This window comes from Cupressus sempervirens, chromosome 4 (genome assembly GCF_028749045.1).
Source record: "Cupressus sempervirens isolate cs-2001-9-10 chromosome 4, ASM2874904v1, whole genome shotgun sequence".
In the NCBI taxonomy this organism is placed as follows: Eukaryota; Viridiplantae; Streptophyta; class Pinopsida; order Cupressales; family Cupressaceae; genus Cupressus; species Cupressus sempervirens.
In genome coordinates, this window is record NC_143121.1 from 174,111,575 (window position 1) to 174,124,829 (window position 13,255).

Below are 13,255 nucleotides of genomic sequence, written 5' to 3' on the forward strand. Positions count from 1 at the left end.
GCATTCGTATTTGTATCTTTGCGAAGTCATTGTAAATCATACACGGGGAGCTGTACTCGAATAAATTCAGAGGGCGCTTACACTCTTTCAATAGTGAAGTGACCCAACTGTTAGTGCATATTTCGTCTTCCTATCTGGGCTTTGGGGTTAATTTGTATATTTTTCTTTGGAGGACAATCTGTTCACTAACAGATTTTTGGTCAATTTGTTGGGGATCTGGGAACGAAGATCAGCATTAGTATTTGTTTCCTTAGTTTTTTGATTATCTCCGTGTGTAGGAGATTGGCGACTCTATAAAGACCATGCCCGATATTAAAACCATGAGAAGGTCAAGGCCAAACCCTTCTCTCCTGGAACTTTATCACATGGATGATAAAGTATTGCGCAAATTTGTGGACGGCTATAAAGAAAGCATTTCTCGGGCTGTTAGGAACAATATAAGCATAGAAGATGATGCCACATCTTGGCTGCTATGGAAAAGCCTCTGTGCAAGATTTCACAAGTTGAAGGACTTGCAAGAATTTGAGGAGAAAGTGTCTCGATTGGAGAAACATTTGGAGGTGGATGGTGATGAAACTCTAGTAATATCTTCACATTTCATCTCATGCAATTATTTAGTTCTGGGTGAGAAAGGAATCCAAACAGCCATAACTCACCGACAAGAAAACCAGACATGGGAGAACAAGAACGCTCGGGTTGAGAGTGAGAATCCTAGCAGCAGTGATAGAAAAGAAGAGGAAAGGTGCCGTCATAAAGAGAATCCTTCTACACATGATTCAGTTGTGGGTCCATACTTGGCTGAAAGTAAAGAAGTGAAATCTTTTTCATCATTCATAGAAGATGAGAAAAGAGATGATTCTCCCACTGTTTTTGAGAAGAAAGAATCAGCGGCTGAATATGAAGATGATAAGTTTCAGCATGAGAACTTCATTCAAAATGATAAGAATGCTGAAACAAAGATAGATCTGCACACCTCTGAGTTGGGCAGTTTTCAAGAAGATGATTATGTTGCACTTCAAGTGGAGGCAATCCGGCTTCAACCAAATTCAGCAGCAGCAAAAAAGAGTGGAAAGAAGTCTGAAAATCTGGAAGATAAAGTCACCTGGAGTGAACTCAATCCACTTTTCTTGCCAATGGGGTTTTGTGAGAATGCTGCTATTAGAGAAAATCCTCTATTTCAGCCTCAAGATTCACCATTAAATGATGAAAATCTGTCCTCAGAGAATGCTGAAATGTTGATGGAAAGAGGAAAGGTTGGAGTTGGTTCGCAGCTGGTTGGCAACTCCATTGAAACATCGGGTGATACTCTCATATACGAGGAGGAAGAAGAAAACGTCATATGCAGCTTTCTATCATCTCTTGGGCAAGAAGATTTCTCTTTAGATAGTTAAGGTATGAATACAAAACAAATAGGCTATGAGAGTTTGTTTGGTGATTCATTTCATTCTTTGGGGTGTGATTGTATTCAGGATAATATTGTGAAATCTGAAGATGCATTGGGAGAAAAAAAAGATCAAATGTTTACATATTTGATGATGCCTCGATTCTTGATAGAGTTGGAGAAGTTTGTTTTGATAACTTTGATCCCATGTTATATGAATTCTCTATGTTTGACAATGTGAAACATGATTCTCATGATTATAGTAAGCGGGTTGTTGTAAGCAATATTTGGTAGGCTGATGAAGAATTTCCTGAATATTGTTCTTCCCTATTTGAAACCTTTCTTGATTTGAAAAATGATGTAGAAAGCCCACCTGAAGATGAAGAATGTTACGATGAGCTTTGGATGTTCGGTACAGAATGTTGGGTTGCCAAAATTTTGCATACTATGAGCTTGAGTTTCAGCATTGAAGAGATCACCAGAAGGCACTGGTTTGGAGCTGCTCTATTGAGGCATGTTTTGCTGATGTGGAAAGGCTCCTACTTCTCCCAGCCGGTAAATGGATTCATGTGATTCTTTTCTTCTACTGGTTTTGTGGTAGGTTTTGCTTCCTACCTATGTATATATTTTTGTAAATATGTTTTTAGTGTGTGTAGTGTTAGTTTGAATAATGTGCAAGCTTTGTGCTTGCTGGTAGTTTAGGTGTTTTTCTGGTTTGCTTTGCCCTGCTCCCCTTTGCTTTCTCTGCAAGCAACTCCCGGTTTTCTCTTCTTGCTAACTCTATTGCCCAATGGATAAGGCACTTGTCTTTTGCCAGAGATTGCTGGAGTTCTCTATTTTTGAGTAAAAAATAGTCCCACAATTAGAGCCCCTATTGGTACCCAATTTAGACCCGATATTTGAAAAATTCTCAGTACAAGGTCTTGAACCTCTTTGAACCAAAATTCAAAGCAGTTCGAAGTGGTTCAAAATGCAGGTTTGTCAATTCAGAAAAGTTCATAATCCATGTTCAATTTAATACCCAAATTCAATCTCGGGTCATAATTCAGGTTCAAATTCAGTTAGTTCAACATTTTTCAGAAAGTGCAGAAGTGCAGATCAAGATTGTGGAGATCTGGTCCGATGGAATTAGTTGCAAGACATAGTTTCAAATTGATGATTTAAGTTATAAGTCTTCACGCTTCCAAGATCCCATTTGTTTCGTGATTAACCAGTGCAAAAGTTCTTAATGCATTATGTGAAAATTCAAAGCAAGCCAAGTGTATCAAAATAAAAAATCCTCAATGAATTTGAAAAGCTTTTGTAAATATAAGGAATCCATTGGTTTAAGCTCTTGAAATATATGTGAGCTGTGGGCAGTGGGATTTGTGCAAACATAATGGTTGGATTCGGATCTAAAAGGCCAAATTCAAAATTCGAAATTCATTGACACCAATATGACCCATCATTCATCTAAAGATCAAGAATGTTAACGACATTGCGAGGTCTTGTGTGATAGTGTTAAACATAAAGGGTGTGTGTGTGTGTGTGTGTATGAACTCAGGTTCTTGACAATAAAGACATGAGCATCCAACCAACCACATAGGTCTATGAGTTATTTAACAAAATGCCGAAAGACATGAACCCGCAGGCAAGGGATACACATAAAGTGTTTAACAAAATGCTCGAGCACTATAGAATGTTCACAAGCTCCATTGGCTTTAGAAAAGAGGGTAGAGAGAGTCAACACAGCCATGGGTTGAGACAAGTGATGTGGAAAAGACCGTGGGCCTCCAATTCTTATACAACCGAAGTCTTCATGCTTCTATGTTCATCTGCGATTTTGCACCAACCGTTGCCATGATGAAAGAACAAAACAAAACTGGTATACAAGCTCGGGTTTTCTTGAGAGGAGACACGGGTTGACATGGTAAAACTCACACAATTGTGATTCATCACCCGAGCATCAATAAAAACAATCAAAGTGTTGAGTCAAAGTGCAAATGGGAAGAGGCGACATGGAAAGGCACCATCATGTGCATAGTTTTCAACATTTTGCCTATGGACACATGGAGCTCATGACATCATACACCCCAAGGACCAAAATAGTAGTTGAGACTGCTGTATTATATTGATAATGCTCAAGGCATAGGCTTGAACACCTCTATTATAGAGGATCGTGAACATTAGATGCCAATGGCCATGTGCGGGGTACTCGAATTGGATAGAGATAGCGGCGATATCCCAAGGCTTCTTCCCAAGTGCAATTAAGATACATCTATCCCATAGCTAGAAGATGCCAAGCATAGTGCTCCAAAATAAAAAGTATGAGCTTAGGTTTTCTTAGTAGAAGGCACAGGTGTGTCAGAGCTTGATGTTGCTGAATGTTACACATGGTGAAGATATATTCCCACTGATAATGAAGACTTTTACTGTGAAAGAATCAAAGAATACTTGCCCAAAATATGGTCGACAGTTAGTAGTTTAGCACAGATACACTAAATGCTAAGTCCACTATGGAATTAAAATGAATTTCATAAAATCCATCATAATCCGATGATCAACTGGAAATTTTAATAAAGTTATAAGTTGTAATGTTTGATTACCACAAAGAAGATGAACATTATATTGTCAGGGGATAAAGATATAAAGAAGATGGTAAGGTACACATAGCCAAGAATCAATTGTACAACTAAACGGTTACGGGAGTGACTAGCTGTTAAATAGGCCAGTGAAAGACAAAGCAAGGGTTCCAGTTTTTCTTTTTCAGATTTATTCCAGTCCTTCCAAAAGAGAGAGAGAGCAGACTGTGGGGTCCTAGAAGAGCAGAGCTTTATTTTTTTGGACTTTGTATTAGTTAAAAGGGGAATTTTTGATTTTGAAATGTAATGTAAGGGAGGGAAATTCTATTTTTTGCTAGATGGTAATTCTGATGCAGTGTGTAATAAGATATGTATAGTCTTTTACATTTTAGAGAAGGGAGATTTGGGAGATAATTGCACACAAAAACTTCGAGTTTGGGTAGTTTTCTTTCCACTGATTGTTATTTTTGTGTAACTTTTAGTTTTCTCTAAATGCATTTAGTGTTGCTGTTTCCTAAATACGTTTTGATATGAAGATATCTTTGAAGCTTTGATTCTTCACTTTCTCAGGTGGATGGAGGATTTATTTCTTGTTTTCATTCTCTTTGTAATGCAACATTTGGGCAAATGAACTTTGTGTCATTTGCTGTTCATTTCCTTTCGGTTACTTAGTTTTTCCGTATCTATTTTGTGTTTACGGATAGATGTTTGTAAACCTTTTGTGCTTTCTGGTTAAAAACATTTGTATCTGTATCTTTGCGAAGTTATTGTAAATCATACACGGGGAGTTGTACTCGGATAAATTCAGAGGGCGCTTACACTCTTTCAATAGTGAAGTGACCCAACTGTAAGTGCATATTTCGTCTTCCTATCTTGGCTTTGGGTTTAATTTGTATATTTTTCTTTTGAGGATAATCTATTCACTAACAAGCCCCCAAAATGTAAACAGTTGCTAGATGTACCTCTCAAGTATCTGAGAATCTATTTGACTGCATTCCATTGTTCGATTCTAGGATGACTCATATACCTACTGACAACTCCCACAACATGTGGAATATCTAGTCTAGCATATATCATGACTTACATTAAATTAGTTACTATTGAAGCATAATGTACCTTGGACATTTTATCCTCCTCTTCTTGTATCTTTGGACACATCTCCTTAGTCAATTTCAAATGATGAGGCCAATGTGAGCTGAGAGCTTTTGCATTCACCATATAAAATCTCTGCAACACTTTTCAACATAATTGGCTTGAGATGGATTCACTCGTCTATTCTTTCTATCTCTGCAAATTTTCATACCAAGGATTTGTTTTGCTACCCCCAAATCCTTCATCTCAAAAGATTTTGCCAATTGTTGTTTCATCCCCTTAATGTGAACCATGTTAGATACCATGACAAACATATCATCAATATATTAATTATAAAATAATGTAACTATCATTATCCAAATTCTTGAAATAAATACAATGTTCTGAATGGCACTGATTGTCTCCATGTTTAGTCATAAAACGATCAAATTTAAAATACTGTTGTCGAGGTGCTTGCTTCAAGCTATATAAACTTTTCTTCAATCTACACACTTAATATTCCTTACCTTTGACCTCAAGTCCCTGTGGCTATTTCATATAGATTTCCTCATCCGAATCACCATGAAGAAAAACTATTTCAACATCAAGTTGTTCTTGATGCAAATATTTAGTAGCCACAATACTTAAAACAATTCGAATAGAAGTCATTTAACAACAGGAGAAAATGTCTCATGAAAATCAATGTAAACTTATCAAGTTTTAAATATTTTTTCTTACCTTCATCCTCCTCTTTTAGCCTATAAACCCATTTATTTTTTAAATCTCTTTTACCTGCAACTAACTTACATAATGCCCAAGTCTGATTTTTCAGCAAGGAGTCCATTTCCTCTATCATTGTAGACTCCCATTGAATTTCGTATCCACTTGCACAGCTTCATCGTATCCTATTGGTTTACCAACATCCATTGATAAAATAAAGTACAAAGAGGGAGAGAATCTTTCAAGTCTACTTAGCCTTGTTGACTATCTAACATTTATTGGAGTTCATGGTATTTGTTGTTTCTGTTGTTGTGTAGCATGAGCGATCACTAGGACATCATGTTTTGGAGTATTATCCAATGGCATAATCATTTTCTTTCTTCTTATGCCGTTGCAACTGATCTTTGTACATTACTTTCTCATTGAATATGACATCCTTGCTTCTTGCAATTTTATGATTTTCAAAATCCCAAAGTCTATATCCAAATTCATCAATGCCATATCCATTTCTTTAATTTAGATTCTAGCTTGGTCCTCTTATAGAACCTATATGTGCAAAAGATTTACAACCGAAGCTTTTGAGAAAATAATAACTTACTTTTTTACCTATCTATGCTCCCTTTGGAATACTACAACCTAAAGGAGTAGAGGGACCTTTGTTAAATTAAAATTTGGCTTTAGTGATCTGTAAATCGTGTGGTATTGAAGTTAAAGATTGGGAAGAGAAGTTGCCATCAATGTTATGGGCTTAACGTACTTCCTACAAAGTCACTACTGGACACACTCCATTTCAGCTAATGTATGGTTAGGACACCGTAGTACCAACAAAGTTCATGGTACTGAGCTTAATAACAGCCATTGAAAAAAGGTTGGGAGACATGGAGAATCTTAGAGAGAGGTTATGTAACTTGAATAAGCTTGATGAACAGAGACTACAAGCACAATGGGCTACTGAGTTTTCACAACGTAGGCGCAAGGTTTGGCGTGACAAGCACTTGAAGCTAAACAAATTCCAACCAGGCCAATTAGTATTGAAATATAGCAAGCAAAATGAGAACAAACCTGACAAATTCAAAGTAAAGTGGGTTGGACCATACAAGATTTGCGAAGTTGGTGATAACAGAGCAATCAAGCTATGGAGGTTGGACAGAAAGGAAGTGACTGACCTAGTAAATCGTTTGAAGTTAAAAATCTACCATGAGAGGAATGAAGCCCAGGGAAATAAGGAGACCTAGACAAATGATTCAGATGGAATATAAATATTTAATAATAATAGCAAATGAGAAAATAATAATAATAGATAAATAAATAAATAGTAATAATGAAAATGAATAAGGGGATAAAATACATACAAAAGAGATACCGTACGGTCTTCCAAAAGTAGACGAAATATAGGACAATGTATGACCGTATGATCGGAAGGCGAAGGTGGATGGGGAAGAAGACATCATACAATTGTAAGGAATGAGGAGGCTAGATGGGAAATTTAAAAACATCTGTGGAAGGTGAAATAATTTCAAGGTTGTCTAATTGCTTGGCTAATAACCGCTCTTTCTTTTGTTTGGGCTCCCCAATTTGTTGGTGGAGTTGCTCAATATAATTGCTGGTTTTATCGATCAAACGGTTCCTTCCAACTTGAGAATACACAACCAACAAATTTGATGAGAAAATATGGGTAAAAATATCATATTCGATACCATGATGTAACATAAGAATGATAGAATAAGGAGATTTGATTAAAAGCTTAGCTATTGATGCAATGAATACCTTGTTTGTAGGAGGTGGTTGGAGTATGTTTCCTCATAATTCAAAAGAACTGCACAACCACTACAAGCAATTCTAAATAGTACTACACAGCCACAAAGAGGCATTGTACAACCATAGAGAAGTAGCATACGACCACAAGTTGAGAATTACCGTACGAACTATCAAGCCACACCCAATGAGAGACAATAAACACCGTACAACAGGTAATAAACACCGATGGATAATTAGCAATATTGACAAAGCACACCGTATGGATTGCCAAGACATACCGTACAACCAGAGAAGTATAGATTCTTGCTAAATGGTCATCATGAGTTTGCAAACCCATCGTACGGAAATGGACTGAACATGATGGAGTGATTCTACATGGGCAAGGACATGAATACCGTACGAACACTAAAAAGCAAGCAGTGTACGTCCAAGCATGTTAAATTATAAGTGGTTGCTTTGAAAGAGGCTTTGGAAGTTGAGGAGCTACCCAACTATCAGGTGAAAGGGTTGAAGGAAGTGTTTTTAAACACTATTTACCAGTGATTGAAACAACATAGACAATAGTCGCCATTAGAAAATTCACTTGCTTCCCATGGACAGGCACCAAAACACCATATAGCTAGATACAGTAGGAACACGCCTAGCCGTAGTTGTACAAGAGCATTGGAGGGAGAAGATGTAGACTTGGAGGACTAGTAGGCACCATACAGTAGTGAAAAAAACGTAGTGGGGTTAGCTCTTAGGAGCTGTATGAATGTTGTATAGATGGCAGCAAAGCTTTCCAATAAGTTGTACGGAAGAGTTGTGTGGTGCTATTTTGAAGTTGTAGCAAAAACCTAACTGTTTCTTGCACACAAAAAGACAGAGAAGACAGTTGTGGAGTCATTCGGGAAGAGAGCTTGGAAGGAAAAAATGGAAGAAGACTTAGCTACCAGTAAGAGGATGAAGCGAAATGTGAAGACATTATTTTCAGGCATCTGCATCGTAGGATGCACAAGCATGAGCAAAAAGAAGCGCAAACAGCCTGCACCAGTGCAACTCACACCACAAAACATTCCTTTTGAAGGCCTGAATGGAGTCGAGTGTAGGAAATGGTTGCAGGATACTCTCGAGGACCATCCGATGAAGAATGGCATCAAAAAGGCATTGGTAGAGTGGGCAATCCGAATGCTAGTTTTTTGCATTTAGGATTATTAGGGCTTTTTGTGCACGATGGTAGACACTTGTGATTGGTTCCCCAGAACAAGCTCATTTTCCTACCTAGGGCAAGACTTGGTCATCTCCTTTAGGGCACTAGACTTCACTAGTGTATTTGACATACCTGAGCATGTGCAAGGAGGCAAGAAAATTGATAACAAACCGAAGAAACTGAGTCGAGAGCCAAAAGCGTGCTTAATAGAGCTTGTGTGTGGTGAACTATTTAGCTAGAAAAAGAAGCATTGATGGGCACATCTAAAGGCAACGAACTAAAAATGTCTAATATCCAGGAAGGACAATGGCGTTGCCTCATGGACTTGGTTAAGAGTAGGCTCACAAGATCGATCCGTGCGTCTGATATCTCCTTCTTGTAGGTAGCTATGATGGATGGGATCATGAACAGGAAGGTGTATGATTGGGCCCCATTACTTGTGGAATGCATGTAGTTCATGACACTGCAACATAGGACATTCTACATGCCCCATTATGCTATTTAATTTTTCCTTGATGCAACAACACAAATGATTCCCCTAGACAGGCTGGACGTCAAGCCTGACCCACTCACGCTAGATGAGCCCTCCATCATGCAGTGGAGACATTTAGACACACTAGGCAGGTAGAAGGCCTTGGTCGGGTAGAAGTGACATAGACAAGAGTTGGACCTAGGTTCAAAGCATGGGAATACAAATAGTGGTCGGTAGGAGACATCATCTAATGACACTAGCAAGATGGACAAAGAGGAAGAGGATATGGATGATGACAAAGAGGTTGAAGTCATTACCGCGCCACTATTGTTATTTCCATGGCCTACACTTTCAACAACTCCTCATTTGGCCCCTGTAGGTACACACATTCCGGGTTTTGGACAGTTGAGATAGCCCATAGTGATGACCCGTATTACAGTAGCAGCTCAGTCAGTACCCACAGGGATCCTAACCATTATGGAGGCCATGGCTACAGTACAGACAGAGTCTCACTTGTCACCACCAGTCTCACCCATCACCACCTATAGCCTTGTAGGACAAGGTGATGGAGATACCAGCGCAGGAGGTTCCTAAGAGTTTGAGGGCACCTCAAGTTCGATAGGAGGTAGTTGGTTCAGATGTTGTAGTCACTATAGATATTGCGTTATTAGCTACGAGTGAGGGTACTAGTAGGGTGAGTGCAGTGCTAGACTTGAGTGAGCAGGATTTGAGCGCGTCTCTAAATCTGAGGTTTAGCATCAGACTAGTAGCTTTAGCATCTAGTATTCTCTCACCTATGAGAGAAGTATCTCAGGAGATGGATCTTATAGCTCCACAGGAGGAGAGTCATCCAATTGGTGCAGTTGAGCTACCACCTTGACCTTTGCTAGACAGCGAGGCCGAGAGGATGTTAGAGGCAGTGGAGATAGCAATGGCCACAAACCCACATCATCAAGCCCCTTGACTGCCATGGGGGAGGATGTAGAGGCATATTTGGTTGACATGGTACAGAATGCGCATTGGAGACAGTGGTGTCGGAGTTGGAGCAAGTTCTATCTTTCATGCGAGTTGGTTTCCCAATTGCCTTTTCAGTATGCTTTGAGGCACGAGGGTGGCTGAACACGGAGACTCTGGAGATGAGGCATGAGCGAATTGCTAACAAGTTGGTAGTAGAGAGCCGAGTTGAGAACCTGACATGGGAGATGGTATAGGTGTATTTAGATGCGTACTATGCTCTACGAAGGAATTAGGTAGATCAGATTGCAACAAAGAGGGCTCAAGAGGAGACAACTACTAGATTAGTGGTAGTGGAAGCCAGTTTGGCTACGCAGCAGTCAACTTGGGAGTTAGAGCGAGTAACACTCATGGCCTAGCTGGAGGTAGTTAAATAGGAAAGGGAATTAGAGAAAGCCACATCCTTATCTTAGATGGAGGAAGCGAAGCAAGCCACCGGTTGACTATAGACGGAGTCAGATGCAAAAGAGGTGGAAATCTGAAACATAATTGAGATGATGAAGAGAGCCTTAGATATTCAGAAGCAAGCTAAGGCAGATTTGAACACCCGAATGCAACAGGTGTATGAGTTACGGGTATAGTTGAACAAGTTACGAACACAGATGAAGGATACTACACCCGCTCCACCAGGGATCCACCCTTCTTCTTAGTCTTGTTTTGATGTACTTAGTTGTTTAGTTGTCTCTATTTTGTTGTCTAGAGACAACTTTTCTTTTGGGGGGGATGATGTTGTCGACAAAGTCTAAACACAACCGACAAGATTAGTTAGTGTTCGAAAGATTGTGTGATGATTGAGCCACCCCTTTAGGAGATATATGTACATCGTTTGAATTGAACTATGAATCATCATGGTACTCGTGATTGTATACTCTGCTTATATGAATAAAATACTATCTTGTTCTGTTTTATATTCTAGTCTCTTAATGCAATAACTATCTGTTTACCATGTATGGTAAACAAAGAGCACCTGGGAGAAGATAGTTCTTAACAACCACTCTCCTTTAAACAATCCCTCTTCACACTGTATTCATTAGTTATGGGTTCCTCCAGCTCGTAGAACTTGCATGACAATTAATGTTGAAGATTAGTGATCAATAACCCCTTGTAGTTCCAACACCTCGAACATGTCATGTTGAGTGACTCCAAATCAACCTCCACCATTGTTCGAATCATTATGCATGGACAAATTCTATGATGATTGCGAGCTTGGTGCTTACTGCGTTTCAATATAGAAATTTGTGTGATTGAAAACGGTTTCCTTTAGACTCTAACTGTAGTGAACTCCTCACTCAATGTGGAAGTATAACTTTCAACAAATAAACTCGAACGTTGGTTGGGGCTATGTCCAACCATACATTTCCATAGGAAGTCGTCCTTAGAAATGTTTTGCAAGTTTTCAGTTGGTAAGCAAAATGATGTTTTGGTTTTTTCTTCTAGCTTCACGTGTTTTTCCAGTGCCCAAAACCAAATTTAAAGAATAACCTCATGAGAGCTTGCAGAGCCATTATTGACTTTCTTGAGCATGTTTGAGGCTATAGGAAGGAACATTGTGGAAAATCTACCGAGTTGGCAGGGATAGTCGCTACTTTTGAGCATGCCATCCACATGGGTTCTTATTGGCCATGTCAACAAGTCTAACCTGTTCCAATATTGAGCATGACCTTCAACAAATCATGTGCGGTTCCAAGTTTGGGAAAATGAAGACTAATCAAAGATTGGTCAAATATTTGATTTTTGGGTCCACTACGACATCCTTATGTTATTACTATAGCCTATTGGAATGTGTAAGTCTTAGCGTTGGTGAAACGTTGATTAGACTGGGTTGGGGACATGACAATCCTCCCTTTCCTGGATTGCTTTCCATCAAGCAATTGTAGTGCTAGGTGCAACAGAATACACTCATTTTCTCCCATTGCATCCTCAATAGACAGGTCTTTCCGACACGCCAAATACACTTTGATAGACCTGTTCCTCAATTGTCTTTCCCTCATTTCCATCACTTTAGTCAGAACCAATTCTAAGTGCCCTTCCTCCAGTGGGGGTAGTCTGGGAGAACTCATGAGATGCTGACCAAGGGCATTCGTAAGGCATGGAATGTAAAAAAGATTATGAACGTTTTTGTCACTTGGTAACTCTAGCTCATAGGAAACCTCACCAACCCTCCGTAACATTTTATAGGGCCTGTAAAACCTAGGCTTGAGCTTCTCTGTACTACTCTTCTTCAATGAATTTTGCCAATAGGGATGAAAATGTAGGAACACCAAGTCTCCTATCTCAAAAGATCTTTTTGTCTTGTGCTGATTTGCATAAGTCTTTTGTTGGTTTGGAGCTCGTTGCATATTCTCTCTTAGAGTTGTGCGGATGTCTTATTGTTCCTTTAGCCAGTCCTTTGCCAAGGAGGTCGTACTGTTGGCTAAGGAAAAGGTCTATGGAGGACAATGGATTGCGTCTGTATAATGCTCCGAAGGATGACATGTCGATAGACACATGATAGGTCTAGTTGTAACAATACTTGCCCAAATATAACCATTTAACCCAAGCTTGCTGCTGCCTTAAAACGTAATTGTGGAGATGCCCTTCCATGCACGTGTTTACTATCTTCGTCTATCCATCAGTTTGACGATGGTAACTGGTACTAAGGGTCAAATGTGTCCCAACTAGTCTAAATAACCCTTGCCATAATATGCTATAAGAAACTTGCTATCCTTGCCACTGACAATAGTATTTGGTAGGCCATGGAATTGAAAAACCTCCTTGAAGAACAATGTTGCTATTTGCGAAGTTGTCCCATCAATGACCATTGCAAAGAAATGAGCATACTTTGTCAACCTGTCCACCACTATAAATATGTCGTCCTTATCCTGTATCTTCAGAAGGCTTGTGATGAAGTCTATTGATATACCCTCCCAGTTATGCTTAGGAATTTTTAAAGGCTACAATAAAGTAGTTGGATATACATGCCCTGATCTGTTCTATTGACAATTTAAACATCCTCTAACTTGATAAAGAATGTCATCTTTGAGACCCTTCTAAGGGAATCTCTCTCCTACTCTACCTGTAAGTCTTAAAGTACCTAGGGTGCCTTGCTA

The 13,255-nt window shown here is 39.2% G+C and overlaps 2 protein-coding genes across 3 annotated transcripts in view; both read left to right on the forward strand.

Moving 5' to 3' along the window:
- Window positions 1-13,255, forward strand: part of LOC149560537 (LisH/CRA/RING-U-box domains-containing protein) — a 189,724-nt gene that overhangs the window by 14,898 nt on the left and 161,571 nt on the right. The gene's annotated exons all lie outside the window — the stretch shown is intronic.
- Window positions 6,612-6,968, forward strand: LOC149560538 (uncharacterized). Its single transcript, XM_089827632.1, has one exon. It carries the CDS (start codon window positions 6,612-6,614, stop codon window positions 6,966-6,968), a length of 357 nt encoding a protein of 118 aa, XP_089683758.1.